Source organism: Vipera berus (genome assembly GCF_964194415.1).
Source record: "Vipera berus genome assembly, chromosome: 1".
In the NCBI taxonomy this organism is placed as follows: domain Eukaryota; kingdom Metazoa; phylum Chordata; class Lepidosauria; order Squamata; family Viperidae; genus Vipera; species Vipera berus.
In genome coordinates, this window is record NC_138202.1 from 173,570,339 (window position 1) to 173,583,174 (window position 12,836).

General features: G+C 41.2%; 1 protein-coding gene across 1 annotated transcript in view; it reads left to right on the plus strand.

Annotated features, from left to right (window-relative positions):
• Positions 1-12,836, plus strand: part of CCDC150 (coiled-coil domain containing 150) — a 38,653-nt gene that overhangs the window by 24,708 nt on the left and 1,109 nt on the right. The window contains exons 15-23 of the mRNA XM_081313005.1: positions 667-774; positions 3,759-3,887; positions 7,079-7,248; positions 7,487-7,577; positions 9,045-9,239; positions 10,979-11,047; positions 11,139-11,279; positions 11,458-11,544; positions 11,853-11,966. Of these exons, the coding sequence (XP_081169131.1) occupies positions 667-774; positions 3,759-3,887; positions 7,079-7,248; positions 7,487-7,577; positions 9,045-9,239; positions 10,979-11,047; positions 11,139-11,279; positions 11,458-11,544; positions 11,853-11,966 (1,104 nt within the window). The remainder of the gene's footprint in view (positions 1-666; positions 775-3,758; positions 3,888-7,078; positions 7,249-7,486; positions 7,578-9,044; positions 9,240-10,978; positions 11,048-11,138; positions 11,280-11,457; positions 11,545-11,852; positions 11,967-12,836) is intronic.

Sequence of the window (12,836 nt, forward strand, 5' to 3'; positions counted from 1 at the left end):
TGGAACTGAAAATGCAGTCATAAGCTGAACAACCCTGTCACTGCACCGCTTAGCAAAGGCAGTTCTAGTTCTCTTTGTTAAGCTGGTCATTAAGTGAGGATCTCATGTGACTGTGGCTTTTGACTTCTTGCCAAATTCCCCACTGATTTTGCTTGTGGGAAGTTGGCAAGGAAGGTCACAAATTACAATCATATGACTGACTGCGGAACACTATGGCAAATGGAAGCGACGGCCAGTGGCTGAAATGCACTCTCATGATTCAACCAAAACTTCTAGGGCTGGATGTGTGTGCCACTTGTTCAGCACTGTCATTAAGTTCAAACAGACATTAAACTGCCTGTAATTTCAATGAACTGTAGTGAAATCACAGTCGATTTAATATTGCAAGGAGAGTTAGAGGGGACGCTCAGTAAAAAATAAGGCATATGCCTAAATGTGCAAAAGTGCATGCCATCATGAGGAATAGATGTATTTAAATAACACAAGAATTGCATGCTGATATGTTTTAGACTATTTTGATTTCACCTGTTAGAATCTGGCTTTTTATAGTCTTATACCATAACCTTTTACAGTCTACCTGTAGATTCTATGGGATTCTGTTCATCATATTTTCTCCAGACATTTTAGAAAATGTTTAAGCTGAAAGCCATCTTTCATTTCCCCTAGCTCAGAGTACAGCAACTGGAAGAAGAACTGCAGTCCTTCATACATGTGCAATCAGAAAATAATCAGCTCCGCCAATTTTGTATAGCCCTGAAGGCTAAATATGATCAGGTACTCTAAAAATGTAATAGACATAAAGTGTCTGTAGTGTTGTATCTGCCTATAGTAATATATACGTTAGATTTTGGTCTTCTGCCTTTGTTCCTTTTTCTGTACATTATTTATTTATTACATTTGCATCCCACCTTTTCTATGACGGCATGCATGGAGATCTCTAACTTTACCCTTCTACAACAATTTTACACAATAGGTTGTGTTGAAGGGAGCTCCATATTCAATAGAGATTTAAATCTGGATCTTTGCAGTCCTCATTCAGGGTTTAACATTGTACTTTGCTGCCTTACCAGGTCTAATGCCTCCAAAGTTTCTTCAAACCCTACAACAATTTTCCAGCCGTGCATTAGAGAGAGACCTGGCTTTAAAAAGTTATCATCCCTCTGCCGTTTTAAACTGATTAAATGTTCAGTCAGCCATTTCTAATCTAATATATATCTTTTGTTTTTTATAAACGTGAAACACTTTTAGAGCCAAGAAAGTGAAGTAGCATTTTGATTCCACAGGGAGCAACGCCTTAGAATTATATTTGTTTCTGATTTTTAAGATTTTAAATGCTACAAGATCAAATATAGGTACATTATATATAATTAAATGATCATTTGTATTAATATACATTTTTCCTGTTGGCTGGAACCACACACTTACAGTACACGTAAGTACACATATTAACAGTTTTGATTTAGATGATTTTTGAATGGGAATAATGAATAAGTAATAGTTCTAGAGCATTAAAACAAATTTTGGAAAAATAGATGGAGCAATCATGTAGGAGTAGGGAGACCCAGGTTTTAGTTTTCTCTTAGGCAGGGAAGGGTTTCTGAGTTTGTTTTAGACAAAAGAATTAACAGACACAACTTGATATCGGGACTCAAAATAGGGTATGTCAAGTAATATCAGAGCATTTTAACCTCCAAGGACCTACCACTGCAGATCTCAATGTTGCTATTTTGAAAAAAAATAATAAGAGGCTAAATTTAATCCAGCTTGTCAACCGGCACAACCTTTTCACTTAATTTGAGCATTACAGAATCTGGATTGTGAAATATTACACTGTTTAAATCACATTCTGACCAAAGGGGAGGAGTCTCATGACATCACAAATGGAACAGGGTGATGTCCCAGCATTTCTATGATATGGGAGAGAACATACAGCTTTACCTTTGAATAAGAAGGGCTGTTGAGCATAGAACTTTTCAACAGCCATTGATGGGGGAAGGGAACAAAATCAGATTTAAAATGGCTCCCTTCAGACCTCAGTAATGTAACAGCTTTCTTTAAAAATATACGTAATTGGGAATAAGAAACTGTATTTGAAAATGGACACCACTCTTCAAACTTGATCTGCCTTCTCCAGGATTTTTATTTCTCCTTAAGCCACAAAGTTTATAGCAAAAATGCCTCTTAAAAAAAGAAAGTCTTCGGAAAATTGCTGGCAGCAGAAGTCCAGTAACCATTTTAGGTCATGCCTTGCCTGTGACATAAAGGACAACCTGGAACGTAGGGAACAAGCTTCTGCCCTGTATTCTCCAAAGCGTAGAGTTCGTTTCATGACTGATCTGCCTGGAAGGGAATCTGTCTCTGACTGTGGTGATAATCGCAGAGCCTCTTCACGTGATTTCTTCAAAGCTGCCATGGCTGTGGATGAAAAGCTGGAGCGTAAAAGAAAAATCAGGAGCCGCAAACAATTAGAAACTGACAGGGATGTTGTTAGTGAGGGATCAGATCTTCACAGAGTGAGTTTAAAACCGTGACATGCAGAAAGAGGATATCAGCTAATCAGTCACATATAAGTAGGGAGATTCCAGTTTTCCTTTAGGCAAGGAAGCCAGCTGGATATCATTGGGTCAGTCATTCTCTCTCAGTCCTAGAAGGACTAGCCTGTACTGGACCTCTGTGTGTGTGTGTGTGTGTGCGTGTTTGTATGCGCATGCACACGTGCATGCATCCATAAGCACACCCATTCATATGTTCTTATTCACACCTGATATTGAACAACAGCCTGGTTCATTTCAGTCTCTTGTCTTCCCTGCTGCCCACACATACACAGCGTGCATGATTCAGAAATTTGATTTGAAAATTTTTTCTAAGATTAATGTAATTAAAACCATAATATAGATAAAACATGAAGGTGACATATTCTGCCTGGAATTTGAGAAATTAAAGTGTTATGATAAGAGCCGAGAATTTTAAGGAAGCATATCTTATATCGACTCACTTGTAAAACTAGAGAATAATTTGATGTGTTAAAAGTTCATGTTTACAAAAGTGTTATATCAAACATTCTTAAACTAGGAAGTTTGTATCTATTAAAGAAATCTGATATTGTTTAATTTGAAATAGGAAGTTGCTTCCATTGCTAGTTTTTAATAATTTAAGCTGTATTTTGCACTTTGTATGTTACTTTATTGTTTGGTATTATTGTTTTATCCTACAATTAGTTCTATAAGAGAGAATATTACTATTCCATAGGCAGCGGGTAGAAATAGTAAGACAGTTTATTATTATACTATACACTGGTATTTGATGTCATGTCCCTATCACTACTTGCTTTTATTTGCAATATGCAGCATTTTGTGTCAGCAATTAATCTACACCTCCTTTGTGCTTTGGCATCTTTTATGATTAAAAAAATGGGTCGAGTACGCTTCTTTTGTGCTGGGCTTCATTTTATGGTAAAATTAGGTGGTAGAATTCATTTCCTAATATTAACCATTAGATTAAATTGCCTTCAAAAATGATTGTCTCTAGGTTGCTAATCATTTTTTCCCCCAAGTGATGCTTGAACATATTTTGTGGCTCATGGATGTGTGTGGAATGGTGACTAGTTCTGAATATTCTAGTCTCTCTGTACTGTTTAGTTACAGATTTATTTGCACAGAATTGAGGGTAACATTTCCCCCCGCCCCCCCCCCCCCCGGAGACTAGTTCCTGGCATTTAGAAAAATAACATTTTTCTCTCCCTCTCTTTTTCATAAAAGACACAGTCTCTCCTTGTCTGCAGAGAGGAAGCTCTTTCTGTGTCAGTCAAATCCCACGATGAAGCATTAAGGGAGAACCAGAAGTTCAGAGGGCAAATAGCTGCCATTGAAGAAAGAGAGAAGCGCAAGGTAACACCAAATGGGGAAAGACACTTATCAGCTTTGTCTACACTTCTCAACTAAGTATTTTCCCCAAAACACCTGAATGTTTCTGTTTATCATCCATAAAGACTTCAATAAATTATCTATCAGGTATTTCTTTTGGCTGTTTCAAATATTCCAGTCACTATATATTAGGTGCTGGGAGAAGTGAGGAACAACCCTTTGCTGCTCCATTTTTCACCCCAGCACCACAAGGATAGACAGTATGACAGAGTAGTGCTGACTGTTGTTTGATAGTTTGGGGGGAGGGGGTGGGTGGGAAACAGCCAGCAAGGTGATTTTTCAAAATATTTTTGAATTATAATTTCCTCATAAGATGAAATAGATGGAATGATGGCATCTGATCAGAAAAAAAATCTTCCTACTTCACAGCAGAGTAGATTTTTCAGTTGATTAAGCTGCCTGAGGCACTTAACTATCATACTTAGAAAGAGTAAAGAAAGCTAATTTTTAAGCTACAGAGCTACATTAATTTACCTAACTAGTTAGCAATAGTTATTTTCCACACGCCACTGGTCTCCTTGGAATAAACAAGAAAAAACCTAATCAATGCAATTTATTTATTTATTCAGCTTCTACAGAATATATAATTATATTCTTGCCAGCATGATTTTTTTCTGTTTCTGTTAAAAATCACTGCAACTAGGAGCCAAATAGTGTGCTGTTTACAATTTTTGCATTATACAAATACCCATGCACACATTCCAGTCACAGTGCATCAGCCCAACAACAATCCTGCCTGGTTCCTCAGCCTCAACCAGTTGCCAAATGCATCCTAAGCCCACACCAGAAAAAAGCAATCACAAATATACGAAAACTTAAACTCAGAAAAAATTCAGAAAACAAATGAGCGCAGAGCCACCCAGAATCATGTGGGAGAAAAATGTCATAGAAACAGCAATTATAAGTAAGTTTGCACTCGACAAGTGCAAAATTTACTGACTGTCAAAGCAAAACATATTCTAGGCATTTTAAAAAGCTAACAGCATGCCAGAAAACATGGCTAGATGGCTAAATCTTAATCACCTAGCCTAAGATTTTCAGTCCATTGTGGTGTCAGAGCCAAATGGATAATTAACCACAACGGGAACATTTTGAAAGTACTATATTGGCTTATTATGTTGAGAGTGCACTCAAACACCACACCCAAACTCGCAACAGCCTATACTGTATTAGTAGCCCTTTCATAGTCTCATTGCTACCCACCTATATGAAATTCCACATAATGAATCTTTTTTAAAAAGGCTGGAACTTTCCAAGCAGGAGCTCCAGAAGCTACCTACAGTCCCTCTGGGATTTGCCTAGGATGGTCGGCCATTTCTCAATCACTCAACCCAGCCTTAGCCAAAGGATATGACTAAGCTAAAAACAAAACAAAATCACAAGTCTCAACACAATGTTCCAGGTGCAACAGTGCAAAATGACTGTTTTATTCCAAAATCAGAATTGACCCACAGTGTTTGTTTTTTTGTCAAGTCAAAAAACAACCTGGAACAACCTGCAGCACCATCACAGACCATTACTTATAGAGGAGAATATTTGTAGCTCAAGATCGAAATGAAATTCCTGTGCCACTGATTAGGAACCATTGCACTAGGCCAAGGGGTAGGCAACCTTGGCTCTTTTATGACTCGTGGACTTCAACTCCCAGAATTCCTGAGCCAGCATGGCTTGGCTGGCTCAGGAATTCTGGGAGTTGAAGTCCACGGGTCATAAAAGAGCCAAGGTTGCCTACCCCTGCGCTAGGCCATATGGATGAATACATTTGTGAACAAAGTGGTTACGTATACTCCTTCATTTGTCACACCGTACTATCTAAATTTGATTGATTCTCGGGCCATATTCTTGCTACGTCTATGATCCTGAATATGATCTCCCCATTCCTTGGTGATGTAACAGTGAAGACTCGGACTCAGTTTTACTTGAGTCCTTTCCTCTTACCCCAAATGTCAAGATTTATTTTTCTTGCTTTTTCTGTATCTAGATGATAATGATCTCTTGTATTGGCTCTTATTTTTGTCTGTTAATTTCACCTATAAAATACCGTAATAAATAAAAATTCTGCTATCGGTAAGTAAAAGGTTCCCATGTTCTGAGGGAAAACTGACCTTAAGCCTGGCTGGTACAGCTTTGTCTGATGTCCTTTACTTCTCTGAAAGTCCACAGAGAACTGTTCAAAAGTGGAATTGGTAATTCAGGGATAGATCATATGCACTGTGCCTAGATTTAATCCACGGCATGCCTGCGTTCATTCTCCCAACTCGATCTAGAAAAGACTATGAACAATTTATTTATTTATTTATTTATTTGATTTGATTTGATTTGTATACCACCCTTCTCCCGAAGGACTCAGGGCGGTGAACAGGGACATAAATACCAAAATACCCAAAATACAGAAATTAAAAACAAATTAAACCCTAGTGCCCAAATGCAGAAAATAAATTACATTAAAACAATAATTAAAACAAAACCCATCAGACCAGGCCGGCTTGTTCAAACAAATAGGTTTTTAGGTCACGTCGGAAGGAGCGAAGGTCGGGAGCCATCCGGAGCTCAACCGGTAAACGGTTCCACAGGTCAGGCGCACCCACAGAGAACGCCCTCCCCCTGGGGGTCACCAGACGGCATTCTCCGAACGGCGGCACCCGTTAAGTAGATGGACTTAAATTGGTTGGATTTAATTAATATTGGGCAGTTCCCTTTGTTCGTAAAGTGAACTTGTTCCACGACCTTAGGTAGATCAGAATCCACCCACATCAATAACCTGGACACAACGGTAGCAATCTCTTGTACAAGGCTGCATCATTGCCCCAGTGCATTTGAGGCACTCTGAGGTTGCTTTTCATACGTGGTAATGATTTATTCTGCACTGAAGGCATGACAACATTTTCATAGCTCAAGATAAAAGATGAAGTTTGCCGAACAGAGAAAGTTGCTACAACAGTTTGTCTTCTAGCCTTGTCAATTCTGTGTGGCAGCTACAGTTTTCCAGGCTGTCAAAGGAAGAGGTGTTTACAGAGCGCATTGTCTGATACTCTTCAACTAGGACCATTTGCTTGTAAAAAAAATCCGGGTCCTCTGCTCCTGAGCTATGCCTGAGACATGCAAAATCGTTATTGGGCCAACTGCTCATTGCCTGTCATGTTGTTGTCCTACAGGTAGCAAATCTACAACGCAAGCTGGAAGAAGCAAAGGAAGACAACATCAAAATGACCACAATTCTAGAAAATGTGTTGACTTCTCATAACAAGATGCAGATAGCTTTGGGAAAGGTGCAGATTGAATTGGAGCACAAAGATTCTGAGATTGCTGGCTTAAAGAAAGATAGGTAAATGAACTTGCCCATCCTTCCACTTTGTACATTGCTCAGTATGGCCAACTGAATGTTTTTTATTGGTGTGGTAGACATTAGTATCTACCTTGAAAAAAAGTCAAATGTAAAATATCAGGATTTGTTAAAAAAAATATTCTAAAATACTAGGCAATACTTGAGATTTTGGGGGGGGGGGAACCAAGCACATTCTCTGAGTACATCTGTTCTTTGGGCTATTTCTCTTTTCATGCAGGACCCAGAATGAGCAAAGAATTCAGACGCTGGAAGAAGAGCTGGAAGAATGCCATGACAAGCTAGCTTTGGACTCTCAGCGCAATGCGAAGGTAAAAAGGGAAGCAACTTCCAGTGATTAAAATAGTCTGTTCAGTCTGGGATTGTGGACATTGTCAGAAATGACATTCTGTGCTGATGAAGTGTTGATATAATTTGGTTGAAATGGAAGGCTCTTTAGCTGTGCTTACTTTTTGTGTTGCCATTTACAATGTGAGGTTGATAGCAGGATAAGTGGTTGACACTGATTGTAATACAGAGGTTCCCAGGCCCTCTTTTGTTTTTAGGGGCACAGGGGGGGGATTATAGGCATTACACACACACACACACACACATAAACACACACACCTTTATTATTTTTACAAATAAGGCAGCAAACATATCCAACACACCACCTTCCTCCTATTTCCCCCACAACAACAACCCTGTGAGATGAGTTGGGCTGAGAGCAAGGGGCCAAACTCACTCAGCTGGCTTTCATGGCTAAGGTGGGACTTCAGCTCACAGTCTCCCACTTTCTAGCCTGGCATTTTGCAAAATGACTGTTGAGTGGCCATTCCTGTTCACAAAATGGTTGCCCCAGCAGATGCAGCATGGCAACATGAAGCCTTTTTAAAAATATAAAATAGTTTGTGCAGAAAGCCTGGCAAATGTCAAGTGAAGCATCTTTAGACACACTGGCTTTGTAGTAATAGATGGCACTTCACACAATTCTAATCAAAAGGTGGCCATGAAAAGAGTGCACTGGATGTGGTGTTAATGGATGGAGAGCATGGAATATGTATGTGCAATCACAAGGAAGTCGTAGAAGGCTGGCACAGGGTAGGTGCAATTGCAGGAGTTAAGGAGAATGCAGTGCAATGCAAGTGAAGAAATGCCAGTAGGGTGTGTGTGTGTGTGTGTGTGTGTAGATTTACCTTAGTGACTCATGACCTTCCCTGCCAGCTTCCCCAGTGACTCTCTGGAGAAGCCAGTAGGGAAGGTTGTAAATTGCAATCACGTGATTGTCAGGTGCTTGGCAACCTGAGTTCTGAACTTGGCCACCAGAACTTTGGGAATGGTCATTAAATCCCTACATTCAAGGGATGTTGTAATTTTGAACAGTTGCTGAACAAATGGTTTTAACTTAAGCACTACCTGTATAACATGCTTCCTTTGGAATTCATATCAATGGTATTAAAGAACCTAAGAAGATGTAGTTAAGCCTGGCTTATGTTCATCCATTCCTTAGTAAGGAGAGGCCATAGACTACTTCAGAATCTTCTGCATGCCGATTATGAGTGGTGGATCCAATACCTCTAACAGAAAGTATCTAAAATTTGAGCAGAGATTCCTAATACTCTAAAAAAAAAAAGCCTTATATCCCTAAACAGAAGCCAGACAAAAATTATTCTCCAAGCAGGAAGCCAAAATCTATGAGCTTTCCGAGTGATGAGACAAAGTAACAATTCAGACACGGCCTTCACTTTCTGCATTTTTTTCAGATGAATATGCATTGCCTCTGTCTCTTAACCCGATAGGTTAAAAAAGCTCTTGAAGAAGCCTGCTCTAAATCTACCGAAAGACTACGCCGCAACAAAGAGCTGCGGGCAAAAGTGATAGACCTGGAAGCCGCGTTGACAAAGGAGAAGGAGAAGGTAAAAAAGCAGAAAATACTAATCACCCAGTACTTCAACTCCAAGACCAACAATACACACAATGCAGAGAAAATCAAGGTAAGTCGATGGCGTAGGTTGCCTTTGCCTTCTTTGCAAATATTTATTACATTTATTACAAATAGGTTTTTGTATGGCCTGCACCTGTCTGTGCTGCAACAGTTACTGGTGGGACATAGGTAAAGTTAGAAGGGAAGTTTTGGAGAAAACAATAGAATGTGATCTGAATGCAAAATCTCTCTGTGAAATGGCTGGCTCTTTAGTAGTGCTGAGACAATACTACGTTTTTTGAAGGCAAAAAGTGTACATTTTCTCTCCATAGAGCAGGGGTGTCAAACTCAATTTCATTGAGGGCCACATCAGCATTGTGGTTGCCCTCAGGGGGCTGGGAGGGTATGGCCAGGGTGGGCGTGGCCTACTGGGTGGGCATGGCTAGAGTGCGTATGGCCTACTGGGTGGGCGTGGCCAGCTCTACATCATTCGCATCAAGGTTGCCTATGGGGGCCTGGGCAGGAGTGGGACAGATCTGAGGGTCTCTGGCAGAAGGAGGGTCTCTGGGCCAGGGCCAAGGCAGTGGGGGCCGTTCCCTCACTGTTTCCAGGATGGCTTCATGGGCCGCATGAAACCACTTAGCGGGCCGGATCTGGCCCCCGGGCCTTGTGTCTGACATGTCTGCCATAGAGGATTTAGATCAGGGGTGTCAAAACTGCCCCGCCTGCGGGCTGGACGCGTCACGCAGAAGCCGCGCCCACCCCATTGCCAGCAATGGCAAAACTGTCCCGATTACGTTGCGTGACGTCACGTGACGTCGAAAGTTTGACATGTCTTGATTTAGATTAATAAAGCCAATCATAGTTTCCTGCAGAGCTTGGGAAACCTGGCAGCACTGAAACAGCCAGAAAGGCTTAAATGAATAAGTGTGGCTTGCTCATCACGAGCAAAACTAGAGATTGCATTAGAGTTAGGGTGGGACAAGGCAAGGAATACCTACACTAGTTAGCTAAATTAAAATAACTAAATTTTAATTGCGGTTTTTCCATTGTTGCTGTTCTGCAACTGATTGCTGGCAGCTGATGCAGGGAATGTGGAGAGCAAAGCCTGGATTTGACGTTCCTGCTTTCTCTGGCCAAGCCTGGTCAGGATCACAGTCACATTTGCAGCCCCTCTCTCATTTCCTCACCATCCCTGAACGGAGGAGCCTTCCCAATAGTCCGAGCCTAGTTTATGAACTGGTTTAAAGTTGCAGAGAAGGGACACGGTGGCTCAGTGGGTTAGGACGCTGAGCTTGTCAATCAGAAGGTCGGCAGTTTGACGGGTCGAATCCCGAGTGCCGCGTAGCAAAGTGAGCGCCTGTTACTCGTCCCAGCTTCTGCCAACCTAGCAGTTCGAAAGCACGTAAAAATGCAAGTAGAAAAATAGGGACCACTACGGTGGGAAGGTAACAGCGTTCCGTGCGCCTTTGGCGTCTAGTCATGCCGGCCACATGACCACAGAGACATCCTCGGACAAGCGTTGGCTCTTCGGCTTTGAAACGGAGATGAACACCGGCCCCTAGAGTCGGAAACGACTAGCACGCGTGTGCGGGGGAACCTTTACCTTTTACCTCTTCACCCTGGAGCAGTCATTGTAAAATTGAAATGCCTGCCTGCTCGCTTTACGCGGCAGCCTGAAAACAGAATGGGTACTTCGGAGTTTTTGGTGTCTGGCAGCAGAGAGCAGTCCCTGTCATTTAGTGTAGGTGTACTCTGACACAGTAGATGTCTGGATGGTTTCCTCTCATTGTTGTGAAATACTTTCAGGAGATTGAGTTGGATTTGAGACAGATGGAAGATCTGAAGGACCTATACCAGAAGAAAAACTACGAGCAGGTAGCGTCAATTTTTTATAGCAAGCTGGGTATTGACCGAACTAAAATGCTTGATTTGATCATGGACTCTGATTTTCTTTTTTTTTTCCTAGTCCCTTAGTATCAAACAATTTGCCACCGAATTAACAAGCCTCCAAAGCGAGATGCAGCAACTGGCCAAAAATCAGCAAGGGATGGAAAATCAGCTGGAAGAAGAAAGGAAAAAGCGGAAGAAGGCTGAGGAAGAGTGCCAGGTAATCCTCCTTTTGAGCTCATAGTTTATTTCAACTGAGCATCTTCATATTTTGCCTACAGCGGCAGCTAGTCTGAAGTTCCTCTTTTGTTTAATAGAAAGATCGTATTGAAATTACTGTAGAAGAATAAATCATTGTAGACTGGTTTGTATTTCCCCCCCCCCCCCTCCTCCTTTAGACTTTGGAAAACACCATTAAGGAGCTCAAGAAATGCAAGGAGTCTACTGAAGAGAAATTAAAAGAAGCCAGCATTGAGTCTCAACAGGTAGATGCAGAGACGAAGAGGGGAAAAACCCCTGGGGCAGGGTTGCTATTTTGCTTGCCATTAACCATGTTTGGTAAGGAATTAAGTTTTACAGATCAGATTAAAACTGGCTCGGCATTCCCGAACTTCTCATTACTGAAGTAAGAGCTAATTTTAGGATTTGATTTAAAGTTTCAGAACGTTATCAGTATTCTAACACTTATCGTACATTATCAATTACTGATGTGAAAGCCTAGGAAAATGCCACTCCTTTTTTTTTTATAATCGATAAGCAGTACTTCATTTCTGATATCGTTTCCCTGCCCTAGATATCAGCTAACCTAGAAGAAGCTCATCACTGGTTCAAGTCCAAGTTTGGTAGTCTGCAGCAGGAACTACACAAAAACCGAAAGCCAAAGCTGGGTGAAGAAAGTGAAGAGGAGGTGAGTATTGGAACAATGTCCCCAAATGAAATACTTGCTGTTGATCTTATGTCATAGTACACCAGGCCATTTGAGAGCAGCTGGCTTCGCGCATCAAGCTAAGCCATAGTATGTGTTGGTCTCAACTTCATCTTCTGTGAACTCAGCCATTTTAATGTGAAACTGATTCAAGTATTAGTGTATTGTGGGAATTCATTAGCTGCCATATATTCAGTCAACCGGGACGCGGTGGCTCAGTGGGTTAGGACGCTGAGCTTGTCGATCAGAAGGTTGGCAGTTTGGCGGGTCGAATCCCGAGTGCCGCGTAGCAGAGTGAGCACCTGTTATTTGTCCCAGCTTCTGCCAACCTAGCAGTTTGAAAGCACGTAAAAATGAAACGGAGATGAGCACCGGCCCCTAGAGTCGGAAACGACTAGCACGCGTGTGCAGGGGAACCTTTACCTTTACTTATTCAGTCAACCAAGAGGGAACAAACATTGGCACAGTGTGCAACCCCAGTCTAGGACTGTTCCCTGTAGGCACCAGTATCAGTAGCTGTTAAAATTCAGCGCTGATTATTGCAAAGAAGAATGTGGAAAACCTTCTTCTACTAAAGAGATACGCAAAGTTTGTCTAAAAGAAAAGAATAGGAAACATTGAAGGATTCATCAAAGATAGGCTGCCTTTACATTCCCAGCTGATCATAAGAGCTGCCTGAGCGAAGAAATTCAACAAACGCAGATTTCATAACCTGAGTTTGGAACTGCATACTGTTGACATTGGACTTCTCAAGTCTCTTCAAAAGCTAGATGTTTTATGTAGGGGAAAAATATATCTTATCTCTGATTTGGAACATTTACCGTATTGTATCATCATTCATAAATGAAACAA